We start from the raw sequence: 19,344 nt of genomic DNA on the forward strand, positions 1-19,344 counted from the left end.
TAAAATATGTAAGCCTGTGCTATTAGAGACAATACACAAACACAAAAACAAAAAGAAATGCAAAATGATATAATACAGTTTAAACAGAGTGAGAGGATGACAAGCATATATCTTATAGCTTATATCTTTTCAGTATCAAGGATTGTGATAATATTTTGTAAGTCACAATTGTAGCATCATGATTAAGCCAGTCATAATTATTACATAACTGCTTAATTGCAAATAACTGAGCTAATCGCGACAGATGCTAAGGAGATGGCCTTTCATTACTTCTATACTACATTATTTACTGTTATGCATTTTAATAATGTGTTTAGGTTGTTATTTGTCTTACGTTAATAAGTGGCTGTTTATGTGCTCCTGATACTACGCTCCTATTATATTAATGATACAAGTGTATATAATTAACGTATAGTAAAAATAGTTCATTTCATAATCATGACAACCCTCGTTATACTGTAGCATCTGTGATTTCTCTCTTCAGCAGGTAAACGCCATGTTTCTAGCTCCCGGAGAAAGAGTAACCCGTGTCTGAGCTGCTTGTGCTGTTCCATTCGAGTGTCCCGCAATTATCTGAGTTATTGATCGGTATGATCGATGCTAGCCACCTCCTGCACATCGACGAACACCGAGTGCCCTGCTGTTAGTTCTATGACCATTTGAGAGTATAGCCTCTGACCTCTCAACCTTAAAGTGACCCCTCCCACCCCAATGCACAAGCCATTTCCTCTGAAGCACAGGACACTCGAAAGGTGAGACGAAAGAGCTTGGGGGTCGTTTAATCCTCTTGGCGTGCGACTCTCTCTCGTGTTTTAGAGAGATGAGTTGGAGGAGTCCCAGTGGGGGAACCCAGCTACTGTATGGATGTGTGTTGCATAACTGAGTTACATAATGTACTGCTGCCCATGCATGAGTGTGTGTGTATGTAAGATCCTCCTACGGGGAGAGAGACTGATGTAGCGCGTGTGTGTGTGTGTGTGTGTGTGTGTGTGTGGATAAGATCCTCCTACAGGCAGAGTGTTGTAGAATGAGTGTGTGTGTGAGTATGTGTGTTTGAGTATTTGTGTGTGTGTGCGCATGTCTGTGTGTGTGCAAGATCCTCCTACAGGGATTGAGTGATGTAGTGTGAGTGTTTAGCAGATCTTTCTGAGTCAACCTCTTTTGAGCGATATCGGGGGCAGGGAGAACACACACACACACACACACATATATGCAACACACACACACCACACACAAGTGCTCAATTATGCAAAGAACTGTGTACTAAGTCACCATGAACAAAATACATCATTCTTTGCTAACAGAATCACTCGCTAGCAAAACATGAGGACGTAAGTCAAATACACACAAGCATTAACACACACACACACACAAACACACACACACACATGCTGTCCCTGCTGCTTGGCTCTTGATGCCTCGCGGATCAGGGCGAGAGATGTCAGCACCTTTCAGCAGGCGTGAAGTGGCCTCGGCAGAGCCGGCAACGTCTCACTCTCTTTCTCACACTCTGCGTTCTCTCTTTATCTCACTAGCTTGCTCATTCTTTTCCCAAGCCTCCATTGTCTCTCCCGCTCTCTACACTTCCTCCCCACTTTATTTTACACTCCTACCTTGTTGGTCCACCTTTTGGGTGTGCAGTTAGCTTTTGTATTTTTCATGCACAGCATGTATGAATTGTCCTCTAGTCCCTCATCAGGGTCAGTTTCTGACCGCGGCACCGCTGGATATATTTTTAGATGGTGGACTGTTTTGAAAAACAAAAAAAACAAAAACGATGCAACGACAATGAGGTGTTTCATAGTTACAGCAACACTACCTACACAGTTGGATCACTTGGAAAAAAAAAAATAGCTTAAATAGATACAAGGTAGTGGAAGCTAAAAAATTTATGAACAGTGCTGTGTATTAAAAATCATATCACGATAGTTGAAGATATTTCTATACTACATGATATTTATCACATAGTATAGGTTTGTTTACAGCAGTAGAGTTGAAAAATTAAATAAATAAATAAATAAATAAATAAAAAGCCTTGTTTTGATGATACTTTTCATAAATGTCTAAAAAATAACTTAAAACTAAAAGGAAAATAAATAAGTAATAATACAATCAAATTCTACAATTGAAATACTATATATGTATTATATAAATAAATAATGCTAATAATAAAGAATATATTTTTAAAGAATTAGTCTGCTTCTATGATATCTGTGATATCTTAGAAAAGTGTATTGTGACGTAATATATCGCAACATTGATATTATATCATTATATTGCCCAGCTTTATATATATCACTCTTTTTTTTTCTAAATTTTTTTTTATAAATTCCCTTTATTCTTTTCCCACAAAGTCACACTCAGGCCCTTACAAGGCTTCCAGACACACCACAAGCAAGCAAAATGCTTCAGACGTCTTGCTGTAAACTTTCCTCACCTGCTCTGATTTATTGTAATCCAGAAAGACCAAAACACAATCACAAAAGACGTTTATTTAGAATTTTTGGAAGGAGTCTCCAATGTCAACACTTTGCAACAGCCTGAAGTAAAGCTGTAACTTTAAGTGTTAACAGGAGATAACTTGTTTCAAGGCGGTTCCACACCATTAAATGTAACTATAAACTTATAAAGAGTATGATGTGTCATTCTTTAATAAATAAAACCCCAGTCATTGATTATTTTCCTACAACAGCATGTCATTGTATTTTATTCTGTACCTATTGTCCAGCTCTACTGATACTGCATGTTTTTGAACATGATTAGCATATTTAAGCCTAAGTGTATCCACAGAGCTGTTCTACATAACATTATTACATTAATATATACTTTTTAGCACAAATTTTCTCTTATTAATCCATTTTGGTGCTAATTTTACGGCTGGTATGTTATTACCTAAATCTGATTTCTGGCAAAAGGCAGCACTGAAACAGAGACAGTGCACATGAGGATACTGCAAAGGAATGTAAGGTTCTCTGTATATGTATCTCTGTACATTGCTCACATTTTCATCAAATCATGACCTTGACCTTCCAAACGAACCTTTTCACCACTTCAGAATCTGTCCTAGCATTTGAAGAAACTTGAGCACGATTCTTCATCGCACACTCCTCATCTGTATGCTCAAAATGTTTGTACTTTCTCAGTACAGAAAAGGAAAATTGTATATTTCAAGATGACGTCATCAAACACACTGCCATGGAGAGACTAGAACAGACAGAGAGCATCAGTGCCATGATGTGGGGAGTGTGTGTGTGTATGTGTGTGTAGATGTGTGTGTGCCAGTGTGTGATTGATTGATGTCCTATCCCAGCAGAGCGTGCGAGTCCGAGGTGTTGGTCATGCTGATGTAAACATAAGCTTTGATTGAAGCTCTGCAACAGCCGTTTGACAGACTGCCCTCTAAGTGCATGAAACATACAAACACACACAAACACACACAAACACACACACACACACACACACAGACAAATCAATATTGATTTCATCGCCTCTCGTTGTCTCACTTGGTGGGATAAAGATAGATTGTAACGTATGCTAAAAATAAAGACAAAGAACAGCAAGATTGCTGTATGTGCCACAGTCTCAATTTGAGCTTTGTTTTCAATCTCGAACACATTCACAACTGTGGACACACACACACACACACACACACACTCAGTTGCCGTGTATGCACTCTGACTTTGTGTTGATAAATTATACCTCACACTGCATTTTACTTAACCACGGGTATTTTATCCAATTAGCAGGTCAAAAGGGCAACAGCTACAAAGACTTTATCAGCGAGCAGCATTTAGATTAAAAGCAAGGCACAGAGATCGACCTGAGAGGTGTGTTTATTTTCTGCTTGTAAAGGAACATGGATAAAAAAGGTTCAGAAAAAGCATAAGTACTGTTTACAAAATGTTGTTTCCACCAGACGTGTTATGTATTTTCTGCAATACACAGTGCAACGTGACGTGTGTACATATGGTAATTGTGTGATTATCTCTTTATCTGTGAGTGTGTACTGTTGTACCATTAAACTGTTTTACAATAACAAGCTGAACTCAGATTAGGTCTGGGCCATTAGCTAGACTGGCAAACTGCTACTGGATAATCCTAATCAGATTTGTGTACTATTCTAATCCCAATCACTCACACACATACACACACACAAATATTCAGTCAGTACAAAAGGGATATAACTGAATATGAATGCATTAATGTGTTCTAAACAGGAGGTGAACTATTCATTTTTTTTCCTCCAGAAAGATTTCCAGGGCATCTGGTTGAGACTAGAGGTGTGCACTGGGACTGGGATCCTGCAGGACTCAACAAAAAGTGTTATGAATGGGAGGTTTTTACTTTCATGCAGGAGCAATTGAGCAGTCTGATATGAAGCTTGTGGGACAAAGAAATACCACATTCATTAACATGATGGTACAGCATTCATTCATCTTTAGTAGCTGCCTGATCAAGGCCATGGTGGTATAAATTAGGATACTAGTTTGTATATATTTTTGGAAAAACAACCATCTCAATTCATTAGAAAATATCATGGGCAGGTATAAACAAAAATAATAAATAAACAAGTATAAACAGGTATGAACAAATCTCTACTTCAGATAAATTTTGAACTTGAGTGATGTAGCTGAGGTTGAGGATCTGGATCAGGATTCACCAGACAATGCTGACACTGCTGGCCTTTCTACCTCTGTTTTTTCCCCCCAGTGTTTTCCAGCATTTCAAGGGACATATTGGGTCATAGGCCTCATTAAAAAAAACAAAAAAAAACCTTCTGTTTCAGTATGTTTAAATCTAACATACACTCAACCTCATTATGACCTACAAAAACTTTCTGTATAATATTTACAGTGTTTAATGTCTGGGCTAGTGCCTAGGCTATTCATCCATGCTAGTCTTTAGCTGGATGTCCTGGACAAAGTGCTTTCTCAAATTTCTGTACACACTGTACTCTCACTGTACACACTATCTATTAGACATTGGCTCTCAACCTTGTTTTTGTCACCCCATATGGAAGCTAAAGTTAGAATCACTACAGATCACAACGTTTATGCTTTATTTTGCAGTGTATATCTATAATCTAGAAAGCACGTGGGCTATATTTATGTTTTTAGGCTATATATAATAGTTTTTTGTCTGCTGCAGCAGTGTGTCTCAGAATCTCTTTGGATTAATGAACCTTATGCAAAGATATACAATGGAAATGCATTTTTATAATAATCTGCTTTTCTTTACAGATAACATTATATTAATCAAACCAGTGCAAGAGAGCACAGAAATGAATGCTCCACGTCCTGTGTAGTTGTCACATGCACATACCATGCCTGGTTTTTGGTTTTTGCTTGACTAAGCCAAAGAACTTATCTGATGGTACGACTTTCCCTTGTAAACAGAGTACTGATCTCCTGTAGGTAAGATGAAGCAGCTGAGATGCAAGCTTTCAACTTCATCATTCAGATTTCAATACGCTGCAGTATGACACATTATTGTGGGTTCTTACATACAGTGATTCGTAAATACATTGTTAAATATGTAAAAATGGAACCCATGTGCCCTATTTGATTCCTTCAGGAATTAAGGACCTTAGTATGAGGTCTGTGGCCAAAAAAGGTTGATAGTCCCTGCTATTAGATGTAACACTCATGGTCTGGTGTACAAACAAAACTTTTAAAGTCATCTGATGGCAGGATCACAGTAGCATCTGGGATTGTGTTATAACCTCATGACAGAGATGCTCAGATTCAGTGACACTGGAAAATGCATTGTATTGGTAGCCCGATTTACTACATTCTTGTTCCCAAGCTATAAACAGCCGAAAGTAACAGCCCAGCTGTACAATTTATCACTGCTAAAAACATGCCTGGCCAGCCCATACGTCTGCTCTGATTGATCGAGCCAAATGGTGGCACCAGCTGTGGGACTGCAACACTACTCTCTCAGACCCAATTTGTCCACCATGCCCAACTTCGCCGTGATGCCAGCTACACCACAACTACTCCTTGGGGCCCAGTTTGTCCACCATGCCTAATTTCACTGTGATGCCCAGTTGTACCACAAGGTCTATACGTACGGTGTGCCTCTTCGCCCACCACTATTATCCCCTCAGTCACATCACATCCACCAGATGCATCTCTGCCGTGTGGCCCACCAGCTGCACCACAATGGCTTATTCCTTGAGGCCCACCTTCACCAGCAGACACAACTCTTAAATGAAGCCAGCCTCCACCATATATCCACCATGATTCCCCTCTCCTGCACCACTATAGCTTCCCACCTCTAACGTGAGACCCTGGTGTACAATAACTATTTTTAAGCCCTACTACTCTTTGACTACCTATGTCTACCTTATTTGCCAGCTCCATTCCCACTTCCACCAGGTTCACCATTACTACTATTTTACTGTAGGCATGTCTTCAACATCAGAACAGCCTGTTCTACTGTCTCCTGAGACCACCTCAAGCAGCAGACATGTCTCCTCTAGAAGCTAACACTCCTTAGGATCCACTTCACCCACTAGGTACATTTTCATTGCACTTTGTTTCCACCCTCTCCACTTTTGTAGTCACATCTCATCCCATCACATCCACCATGAGACCATAAGTATTCCTACACCATTCTCAACACTACTACTCCTGAGGTTAACCATCCAGCAGACAGAACTCCACTCTCTCTCCTTTAGCTGCACCACTAGTCCCACTTCATTCATCAGGTTCACCTCCACCATGAGGCCTATCTCTTTCAACAGGCCTTCTCCGTCTGGCTGCTGCCCCTATAATGCCCTCTCTCTGTAGAGAGAGGGTGAGCTCCGTGCCCTGGCCAGGTGCACACCAGCAGGACGCTAATCACCTCCATTCATCTCCATCAATGCCACAGCCGCAGACTTCCCTGTAGCTGTCAGGGCAGAGCAGGGCAGGATGGAAGGACGCCTCAGGCAAAGACAGAGAGACAGGGGACAAAACGGAGGAGAGCAAATGAAGTTGTACCATCTGTGTGCTTTAGCATGGCTAATTTTTTTTGTTGGATCCCTGAACTCTTAAAGTGCATTCGCAGACAGCCAGCAGCCGGTAAATAATAGATTGTCTTTGTGTGCTTTTGTTTGCTCCATGGAAGGCGTTGGTACAAGAGTGGGAATCTGACGGCGTGTAAAACAGAAAGAAAAGTGCTGAAGTGCTATGTTCTCAAAGACTGTTAAACAAAGCTTTCCTCAGCAAAGACACAACCACTAAGAAAGAACTACAGAGTATCTACATACATGTCATTAGTTAAGCACAGAATTTTTGTCTCTTATAGACATCCTTTAGTCAACACAGACAAATACAGTGACTGAGAGTGAATGAGGAAATACTCCCAAAAAAAACCTGGCAAATGGGAGGCAATGTGAAGACACAGAAATACAATTAACAACATACACTCTGGCAGTCTTTACAGTCAACAGATAGATAGATGGCCACTTTCTAAAAACAGTGGATTAGGTCTGTTAATCAGTATACAGTTTACCCCATGAAAACAGGCTTCGTTAGCATGGATACTTCAAAATATACTCCTTAGCTCAGTGTAGCTATAAAGAGGCAGCATTTATTTATTTACACTTCTGAGAAAAAGAAGCTAGTTTAAATGCTAGCGGATGAGAGTTTCATGAAAAATTAGAAAAATATAATGAAGAGACCTGAATATGTTCACACACATGTACATTCACCCTACCGTTCTAACTGACTAGCTTGTCAGAGGTCATTGCTAAGTTTAGGTAGCCAAACAGCTAAGATGATAAGAAGAAACAAAAGTTTTGTAAGTCATTGCAGTTGTTACATTTAGCAAGCTAACACAGCTAAGATGAAATGGACTTAAAATAAATAAATTATTTATAAATATTTGCAAGTCATTTAAAATATTATGTTTAGCTAGCTAACATAGCTTAGATGACATGAAGAAACAACAAATTTTAAGTTATTCTCATCATGACATTTAGTTAGCTTACGCAGCTAAGGTGAAGAAAGAAAAGATTGTAATTCTAAGTAATTCTCATTATGAAAAATGACTGAAAAATATTTGTAAGTCATTCCCAAAGCTAAGTTTACCTAGCAGAGATAAAATTATATGAAGAAACAAAAGATTTGAGTCATTGTCACTGTTACATTTAGCTAGCTAAAACAGCAAAGATGATATGAGATAAAAAAAAAAAAAAAAAGGAAAAATGGACATCATTCCTAGGGTTATGTTTAGCTAGCGATCACAGCCAAAACAATGTAACTTGTTAGTTAGCTATGTTACTCTCTTTGCTTTTTGATCATTTTTTCAAAAAGTCTAGGTTTATTTTCTGCTAAACTAGTAAGTGACAGCAAGACACACCACATCATGTACAGTTGTCCCTGTTATGAAGGTTCTTTTTTGCTGCAGTGTTTTTGAATTAGTTAGATGTAGATAATCATTAATCAGTCTCATACACTGTGATAACATAGCTTGTTATAATGTTATAAAAATGAAAAGAACTACATATACACAGATTAAAATTCACATGTATAGCTATTAACCTATAGATTTTTACTACACACACACACACACACACACACATGCATATACACACTTACTACTGTCTAGACAGGCACACACAGACACAGTGTGACCTGACAACTATTCAGACTAAGGCACACACACACACACACACACACACAAACACACACGCACATAACGAAAATCTATGAATCAATACAGCTGACATCCACGTGTTGTGTCCTGCTATGAGGCTGATGTAAAACGTGAGGATGGGGGTATCGCTGTACAATCCACACACAACCAGGCAGATCCTCTCATCACCAACTGCTTCCGACAGCCACCGCAGGCTCTTTGGTAGGCCTCGTATTCTTCCATAAAACACACACACATTAAGAAAAAAAGGCTCCAATCTTACGTCATTACATGATGTTTACAAAAAGACCAGAACACTCAGTTAGACAGGAGCTTGGCCCAGTGATGCACCATCGCCAAGGCTAACTGGCATCTCACAATGATCTCTGCTCCCCTCCCAAGGCCGACTGTGCACCAAGTCAGTGTCCAAGGTCAACTCCAGTTCACTCTGTCTATGTCTTTTGATAGTACTTGTATTAGAAACCAAGCCTAAAGGCTGAATTTCAATCTGTGAGCTCAATTTCATGGACGGAAATCAAACGTTGAAAGAAAGTAAGACAATGTAAGTAAGGGCACTTTCACACTTACTAGTCTGTTTGCTGTGTCCAAATCACAGCAAAACTGATACTTTTGATTCGTTGGCTATATGGTTTGGATTCACACAGCACATAATCAACCAAAATAACTGGTCCGAAAGCTGAACCAAGCTGGTCCGAGAGCGTCTTAGCGTCGGACCCGTTAAAAGCGAAAGTGATTAGTCTCTTCCTTGACGGAAATGCATGAAGTGAACCAAACGTGTATTTTGGGTTGTGGGTGACATTTTTTTTTGCAAATGCTAGCAGCAAAACTGAGCCAATGGAGAGAGCTGTAGTGCCAGAAATACCATGTATTCTGGACATTTAGACAAATAACCAAAAAAAGAAAATAAACACTTTGTTTTAAAAAAAATCTAGCAATTTATTGCGCACAGGCTGAGTTTTCTCCATGCTTGATTTGTTTTCTCCGTGACTTTTGTGATTCTACACACAGTTGGTTAAGGTTTGTTTATCGTTTTCCATCGCCATATTTCATCACCAGTGAATGAGAGTTCCACAAGTACATATTCAGACATACCACCTAAGCCAGTGTTTTTTGCTTTATGGTTTATTTAATTATGTGTAGTGTGAAACCAATCCAAATAGTCAACGAACCAAAAGTATCAATTTCACTCTGAATGAGACTCTGCTTAATGGATTAATAGGTGTGAAAGCACCCTAACACTATCAAATACCAAGCCAGCATATGTTCGACCATCCCATCCCTCCACACACACACACACACACACACACAAACACAAACATGCCCGACCCCAAGGCAAACAGGTCAGAGTTAGACGATACGTCTGGTTGTCACAGACGGTCAATCAACCAGCGACAAAATAGGCTTTTCCACACACAAACACTCCCTCTGTTCCCATCCCACACTGGCACTAGGCTGCCTGGCTATCAGATCGATTAATAAATGACACTCGGGAAAGAAAGCAATGCCTAGAAAGATGATCAGAAGAAGATGATTTGAAGGAAGACTCCAACAATGTCTCCTGATTTATTCTCCATTCTGGACTGTGTTTGATGTTTCCTTCTGATATAGTTAATATTTTATAGTTTTATTGGACATGTAAGGGAATCATGTCTAGCCAGAGACTATCCTGGAAGACAGTTAATGGGTGGCATGGTAGCATGTGGTGTAGCATCACCACCTCACAGCTCAAGAGTCCCTGGTGTAATCCTGAGCTCGGTTTACTGTCTGTGTGGATATTCATGTGTTCTCCCCATGTCCCAGTGGATAAATGAATCTTGTTTCATATTTGGTTGGAGAATGGAGGAGACATCTGAACGTCTATATGTGACATGCCTAGGCAGTCTCTAATAATATTCAGATTCAACATCAGCAGAATAACAAAGTCTTACAACACATACTACCATCCGAATGTTTGGGAAACAATGTCCTCAATAAGAAAAACACTATGTTAAGCTCTTGAATGGTGCAACAGAAAAGCGTTGATACTGTGTATGCAGAAGAGGGTAGATAGCGCTTTCCTCCAGGTGGATTATACTGCAAAATAAGCAGCAGTTCCAAATGATGTGGTTAGCTGGCTTCATCTGGCTGCTTGGCGGGTGGCAATTGACCAAGACTACATTAGAGAGAGAATTGGGGGGACAATCCCAAAAAATATATTAAAAAAAAAAAAACACTTTATTCAGAAAGTACGACATAAGTGCACCTACTAAACTGTAAACTCAATGTAATCCTGCGTTCAACCAACAACGCAACTTTTCATTTATTATGTAAATGCATGGCATGGCATGAAAAGTGACATTTGAATTGATATTTTCTTTTATGATGTGATAAAGTGAGAAAACTCCCTAGGGAATTCCTCAGACCAATTCTACTACATGAGATGGATACTATGAGGTAATATTACTGAACATAAATATTACTATAACTAGTCATTTAACATTTAAATACTAACTTTGATGTTTGTCCCAAAATATATTAAATCTAAAATTAAAAGTCTACATCTACATATAGTGTACAAAATGATACATAAAGTGTTGAGGTGATTGTTGAGGTGATTGTGAACTTTGAAAATGTTATAATGGCTATTCATTATATTATGAGGTGTAAGTGCACATGCAACTAGTAAGAAATAAAACACAATGGGGTGGTGTGATGCAGCCCGATGCACAACAGGGTTACTGTTACCATCCCAAAGTTATTTATTTTCCAATAACAGCACATCCCAAAGTGTTTTATTCCCTCTAATTCCGCAACATTGTGGCAGTGATTACAACTGTTTATTACTTAAAGAATGACATTGTACTTTTTACCTGTTCATAGTTACATTTAATGTCCGCGAAACATATTTGTTCCTGTTATCACTTATGTTATAGCAGCTATAAAGTCAGTCCCTCATCAGCCTTTTTTTTCTCTCTCTGAAGTTAAAAGAGAGAAGACAAAAATAATTATGCAACTTTTCATGCTACTGAGAACCCACAAAGCCCTTCTCCCAGAAGAGTTTTCCTTTGGTGGAAAGCTTAGAGGACACAGCTTTAGCTCTGACTGTTACAAAGCACTGACACTGGAGACTCCTTCCAAAAATCCTTTGTCATGTCATCATATCAGTTATACATGTTTTCATGAATCTATTTATGTGGAGTGTCTGCCATTCTAGTCCCTGTTACTATAAAAATGATAATATATTAGAACAAGTGCTTTTAAATATATATATAAAGCTTGCAGCTGGAACTACTGTCAGTGCTGCTGTTATAGAAAATTAATCAACACCTCAGACCAATCAGAATAAATCATTCAATAGTGCTAGCATCACTGTGTAAAACCATACTTGTTTTAGTTACAAGGCTCCAAATTGGAAAGCAGCCCATAAGGCACATGTGAAACTTTGTTCTAATAATGTGATACTCAGCACAGCAAACGTTTAGGCCGCGAGTTAACCACAGGTCAGGCTTTATTGATTTGAGTCCAGCCATAACTTAGCGCAGGACAGGCATTACCAATGGAAATGATATCGAGCAGAGACGATGCGAGGCAGTCACTGAAGTGCAAACTGCTGACTCAGATGGAGCTCTGGGAATCTCTGGTATGCACAGCTAAAGTTCGGTAAAGCATTATGGGTATTTGAGTCGAACGAGGAAATGAAAAGTTTTGGGTGGAATACACGTATTACATCTATTATTCTTATATTACAGCGCATGAATATCATACACCGCTAAGATAACCTTCATGGTGGCACCTGATGAATTCTATTCAGGTATATCATGGGATTCATCAATACAAGTAATGCACTCAAGGCTTTCCCATAAGCACTTTTTTTCTCTCTTTGACCCATCAGCTCTCATTAGACTACATGGATAGTGGATCTCTTTGACTGTTCATGCAAGTGACTCCTTTAAAAAGTTCTGTTCAGCACTAATGTTAGTCCATTCCAGTTGAAGGAGAGGTGATAGTCATTTACTACAGGTGTGGAACTGGCCCAGGTGCCAGGCTGACATCTGAACAGCTTGGTAACATTTCGTTCCTGCTTTTCCCCTTCTCTCTTTCTTTCCCTTTCTCCCTCCCTCCCTCTCTCCCTCCCGCCCTTCCTCCCCTCTCTCTTGCTGTGTGTGCGCGAGGGGGCATCAGATGGTCTGACAGCCGAGCTCGGCCTGTGTCACACGCTCTCGATGATATGAGGAGCATCGTGCATGTCGTCCCCTGATTGAATCTGATGTCAGACATCCTTAATTGAGCCCCAGAACAGAGAAAACAGGCTGTTCCACAGAGAAAATTAAACAGTAATCTGCATACAATCAGGCAGCGAGCCAGGCCTAAGGAGAAGCCATGTTACATGGCTTTTAGACTAGGCAGATGTGGGATCTACAACCCATACGTAACAAGATTCTAAACATTACATTTCGTTACATATGCAACCTATGTATTTGTAATGGCCGTGGATAGAAATGCAAACATCACCTTACACTGATGAAGCTACAATCATGATCACGGTAATTCAGTCAATCATGGCAAGTGCCTTGGTGAACATCAGGCCCACATCAAACATAACTGCTAGTCAAAGCATGTCACACTCAGGTTACGCATCATACTGGACCTTTGACATCTAAAAGTGACGCCATAGCAGACTGCAGTGGGCAACAAACTATGGAGAGTCCTACCTTCTAAACAGCAGGTTCTCCACAGTCCTCGAGTGCGTCATCACCTCTTCGTTTTTCTTACTTGTCTCATTTTCGTTGTTAGTCTTTATTTGCACACTCCTCGTGAATAGAGCCAGTAGTCCGTGCCGACCGCGATGGTCATGAGACTGAAGGCGGCGAAGGCGCCCACCGTGGTCGAGCAGCAGATCTGAACCCCGCGGTCAAAGAGACCCATGTTGCCGCATTCTATGAAAGGGGAACCCCCTTTCCTCTTGACGTATAGGAAATAAATATTTGTAAATTTACAGGACCACACCAAGGCAGAAAATGGGGCACCTTAACAAAGTGGGAATTAGGCTACGTGGGGGAAGAGGGTCGTGGAAAAAGAAATTCACACTGCTGATGAGTCTGACGATGGCCGAGATGGATTCAACCAAAGTAGGAAGACAACGGGAGTGGTGACTCTCTGCCTGCGCACCTACTTCACAAACACTGTGGCGGCCAACTTCAGAAGTGGAAGATGTCAAGATGTATACAAAACATAACACCACTTGGCGAACTGGTGATTTTTTTGACAAGGAAAAGGAAATCTGGAGCAACAATCCAACTATCAAAAAACTGAGTCAGTGCTTAAGGAAGATCCAGTGCATCCGATCCTTCAAATCTGGACACGTGTATCCCAGCTTACACCCTCCTCTGTCAGGTGATGGTTGGCACTACAGTCCATTCCAGGCTGACTGTGGGAATGGGAATGACGGATTTGAGGTTTTAAGGGGAACAGATGAGACCACTTATAACCTCAGACTGTGACTGGTGGTGCGACCCAAATGCTTAAGCTATTTCAATCCTTATGAGTGATGCCTATCATCTGTTTATAGGCAATGGCAAGAAATCTTTCTGTCTCTCTACTGACTCTAAACATCTATTCATCTAAACATAAGGAAAGCCAGAGATAGAGAGAGAGAGAGAGATGGAGACAGTGAGAGAGAGAGAGAGAGGGATGGAGAAATGACAGGAAGACCTCTAAAATACACAAACACCGAGCTGAAATTAAAGCAAAAAAAAGGTCCTTGAATGGATTTATAAGAAATACATAAAAATAAATCAGGGCTGGTGTTACGTTTAGAAGCAAATCAAGGAGCCATGATGAGCCCAGCAAAATGAACAAGTGAAGCAGCTTGGAATGAAGAACCGGTGTTAATTTAGCTTTTTTCTAAAATTTTGGTCCCCAGTTTCCATAAGTGGCGCTTAATCCGTCGAGCATTGGCGTGTAAACCGGTCTTAAGGAAGAGGATGAGGAGGTAAAGCAGGGGGATGAATTCCGAGGCTTGGAGGCGAGCATCAGGCGTCCTGGAGCCGCCGGGCCGAAGAGCACGAGCCACCGCCGCCGCCGCCGCCGCGCGCCGCACCGCCCCGCTTCACCGAATCCGAATCCGTTACAGCGCGACCGTGACCGTAGAACGCGCGCGACTCCCGCGCCATGTACGAAAATAACAACCCAGTGTAATAACAGTGCCCGAAATGAATCATGCAAAAAGAATAATAAAAAAAAGATAAATAAATGAATAAATAAATAAATAATCAGAAGCCACAACGAGCAACGTCAAAAAATAAAAATATACAAAAAAAAAAATCCAGCGGCATGCTTTTCGCTTCTCGCCTTCTTCGGTACAATGTGATACAAGTGGAAGAGAGGAGAGGGGAGGGGGATGAGAGAGAGAGAGAGAGAGAGAGGGAGGGAGAGAGAGAGAGAGAGAGAGAGATGGATGCACGGTGCGCGCGCACGAGACCGGATCGCGCGCAGAGAAGGGGGAGGGGGAGTGTGTGTGTTGGGGGGGGGGAGTTGGGGGAAGTTGGGGGGAGTGTGTGTGTGTGTGTGTGCGCGTGTGTGTGTGTGCGTGTGTGCGTTTTGGGGGGGGGGGTGTGTGTGTGTGTCGGTGTACTGGTCGGGGTCCAGCAACCAATCGGGCATTTAATTTTTTTTTCATCTCTCTCTCTCTCTCTCTCTCTCTGGGCCCCCCCCTCTTTTTTTAATACTACAGTCACTGTGTTGCCAGAAGCTGCCCCCCCCCCCCCCCCCCCCCCACACACACACACACTCCACCCCCCCACCTCCACCCCGCTGCTCATGCGTCTGTAGCCCCCATACACGGCCACATCCTGAATTTAGCGCTCCAGTGCGCTCTCATTGCTGTCGAGATATTAAACATGATCTAATGCAATAAGCTGCAACTTTCTTGAGAAACACGCTATATGGGCTAACATATCGGCTGATCACTACCCATGCTGAATTCTCGATTCTGATTGGTCAGAAGGTGTTGATGATGTTTCTCTAACAGCAGCTCTGACAGTAGTTCCGGCTTCAAGGCGGATCACAGGTTCATATCACTACGCCTGTAGTAACAGCTTACGCAGGGACTTGTATCACTGACGCTCCCATGCGAGGGGTCACGACTGCATGTGGGGTCGGGCGATTTACTCGCAGTCTCCTCTGTTATTTCCTTCATTTATTTTACAACTGAATATTAGAAATGTCGAAGGTGGATTTGGGGGTTCATATTTTGAAATCTTACTCAGAGTCACGTTCAGACAAGCCACTTTTTCATTATCCTGACACGCTGCACTAGCACAGTTCAGCCGTAAATATGGACCAATTTCCCCGTCCATGTACCTCCGAGAAACAAAATAGCGCTGCTCCTCAAATCGCATATTTATGCATTATTCTAGGAGATTAATGATTACTAAAACTACCTGCTTTTCCTATTACAGTTAGTGTTTGAGTGTTAAAACCCTCTCGTGTTGCCTTCAAACCTACCGAATGATCTGTTTTCCGTACTGGTCTTCTGGATTTTCTGGATTATTAAACACTTTTGAATGTAAGGTCAGAGTTTTCTATTTGAAACGCAGCTCATGACAATAATCACGATATTTTTAAGAGAAACAGAGCTTGTCAGTGGTTGTACGTCACTGTGCATGAAATCGCTAAACATTTTATAGATCGACTTGGAAACCTGATGGACAGGGATGTTTTGGCTCTGACATGCCGTCTAGTGATTATCGCTTATTATCGATTATGTGCATAAGATATGCAGGAAATGTGTGAATAATAATGACGCTCACATTACTGCAGCTTGTGCACATGTAAAATCATGCGCCAAGTGTAAACTAGGCTCCTCTGGTTCACATCAGGCCGTATATGTTTCCTATAATAACAAAACACGTCCCCCTGGAATGGTAAGTCAGTGCAAAGAATATTCCTTTGGTTTGTAGTCGCTTACCTCTTACCTTACCTGCATATGTATGTTACTGAAATACTAAAATGTTCAAATGTAACAGTAGTCCTATATTATACTTCTGGAATTTCAAAAAAATTAGGGTGGACAAGGCTTGGGGTCATAGAAAATTCACGATGGGGCTGTTTGCCCAAAACGTTTGGGAACCTCTGATCTACATAATCTAAGACTAATATAAAAAAAAAAATTGTGCTGTTACTTAACAAAGAACATCCATCCATCCGTCCATCCATCCATTTTCTGTACTGCTTATCCTACACAGGGTTGCGGGGAGCCTTGAGCCTTTCCCAGGGGACTCGGGGTACAAGGCAGGGGACACCCTGGACAGAGTGCCAATCCATCACAGGGCACAATCACACACACACACACACACACACCCATTCCGGACAATTTAGAGATGCCAATCAGCCTACAGTGCATGTCTTTGCACCAGGGGAGGAAACTGGAGTACCCGAAGAAAACCCCCAAAGCACAGGGAGAAACAGGGAGAACATACAAACTCCACACACACAGGGAGGTGGTGGTGGGAATCGAACCCCCAACGCTGGAGGTGCGAGGCAACAGTGCCATCCAATCTGTAAGGAGATGTTTATGAATGTTTATAAACTGTATGTTTTTTTAACATTCATTAATATTCATGGAAGGAGTCTCCAGTATCAGTGCTTTGTAACAGTAACAGTAAGTTTTCCGGTTTCTTAGTGACATGACAAGCTGTGTGTTTTTTTGTCTTACTAACTCCAAAAAAAAAAAAAAGGCTGGTGAGGTTTCTATCTGCTATAATGTAAATAATAACTGGAACTAATTTGTCTCGTGGAACTTTAAATGTAACCATAAACAGATTTATGTTTTATATTTAGATGTATGACTTCTTGTTCTTTAATAAATTGTAAAAAAAAAAATTGTAATCATTAGAAAATTGATGTGATATAAGAGGAGTAAAATACTCCGAGATCCACCCTGACCCTGACCAGGATAACGCAGTCACTGAAGATGAATAAATGAATGAATAAATAAATGAATTCTTATTTTATTATTTTTATTATTAGAGATGCGCTGATACTGACACTGGTATCAGATATTGTTCCGATACCACGCTCCTTTACTCATACTGTTAAAAAATTACCAACATCTGAAACCACTGCTATCATCTGTTCCTAGATATCAACCTTCTTGGAAAAAAAGAACTCTGTAATTAAATGAAGACCAGAAATTAAACACGAAATTTCCAACCATGTATAGGATTACTTACCGTGGAGTCGTTTCCATACAGTACGTGGTTCTTGTAGTTTATGGAAGCTCACACGTGCCTCATTAACGTCCATGCCCAGTGATTTGTTTAACAAGCGAGATGAAAAGAAGAAAAGTGCTGCTTTGAGCCTTCTCGTATTTCCTCCTCATTTCCTCACAGATCAGACCAAAGTAGAAGGGATGCGCTTTTATTTTTCCACATGCCACATTCCACCTTTATTTTTCAAATGATTCATTTATTTTCACATGAAGTGCATGTGGTTTTATTTGATATACAACATTTTCACATGTTCATTTTTCACGTGGGGCTTATTGTGCACACGTGATCCCATATTATAATCAAACACAGCTTGAAACTACCAGCCAAATAAAATCAACACATTGTATATATATATAACTTGTCACACTAACAAAAAAAAAACCCCCAAAAAACCGAGTTGAACAATATATTATTATAATATTGAAATTATTATATACAAAATATTTTATATAAAAAAAATATATAAACTTGTAAATATAAATAAATATAAAATAAATAAATATAAAAATTTATATATATAAAAACTTGTCACTCTAACAAAAGAAAAGAAAAAAAAAACGAGTCGAAAATACATCTTTATGATAGAGTTTGATTAAATACTTCATGGTCAGCCTCTGCTCTCTTGCCAATATGTATATTTTAAAGCTTTTAATTTTGTTTGGTTGGAAATTTTGTGTTGCATTTGAGTTGTTTTGCTTGTTTGTGAACTACCATCAGCTCAAATATGGTACCTCCTGAACGGACAAATTAAAATTCTGAGAGTGCTCTAGGATCCTGATACAAATAAACTATGAACAAATGACTGCAAATCCTTTTTTTTAAAAAAATCATTATTTATTTATTCTGAGCATTAATATGCATTGAAAGTAACTTTCATTGCTGAATAACTGAAAGGTCCATGCATGTTGCGTTCATTCGTTTTTTGTTCTGAAGTGAAAATGGGAAATCAGCTTTCTTTCTTTCTTTCTTTCTTTCTATTTTATGTTTGTTTTTCTTGGAACACAAAAGTAGGAAAATACTTTATTTTTTATAACATTCTTTTTAAAAAAATAAAATAATAATTCATTTTTTATTATTTCTACTTGTTTACTGCACACAGTCTCGAAATTAAATATTCATGAATCCAAATATGAAAAAAAAAGGCACTGCAGTACATTTCAGCGAGAACCTGAAATGTTGACCTGGAAGGCTGTTCTGTGGTTCAGATGTGTAATCTGGAACCTTCAAATGCAAACCGAATGTGTGCAACATACACAGAGCCTGAAAGGAAAAAAATATTTATGATCATAGTTACCATAATTAGAGAGCAAGGTAATTATTACTAATACTATGGAAAAGTTGATAGCAGATGGTCATCATATATCATTTATCATATCTAAAAGCTAACAGTTAACAGATACACTAAAATTATATGTAATAGGTTAAACAAACATCTACTGAAAAAAAA

At 39.9% G+C, this 19,344-nt stretch overlaps 1 protein-coding gene across 1 annotated transcript in view; it reads right to left on the bottom strand.

Moving 5' to 3' along the window:
- Positions 1–14,953, bottom strand: part of cacng2a (calcium channel, voltage-dependent, gamma subunit 2a) — a 59,990-nt gene extending 45,037 nt beyond the window's left edge. Inside the window, 3 exon segments of the mRNA XM_026933404.3 lie at positions 13,338–13,365; positions 13,367–13,425; positions 13,428–14,953. Coding sequence (XP_026789205.2) covers positions 13,338–13,365; positions 13,367–13,425; positions 13,428–13,551 — 211 coding nt within the window. The 5' untranslated portion in view covers positions 13,552–14,953.
- Between the last annotated feature and the right edge of the window lie 4,391 nt (positions 14,954–19,344).

Source organism: Pangasianodon hypophthalmus, chromosome 2 (assembly GCF_027358585.1).
Source record: "Pangasianodon hypophthalmus isolate fPanHyp1 chromosome 2, fPanHyp1.pri, whole genome shotgun sequence".
NCBI lineage: Eukaryota > Metazoa > Chordata > Actinopteri > Siluriformes > Pangasiidae > Pangasianodon > Pangasianodon hypophthalmus.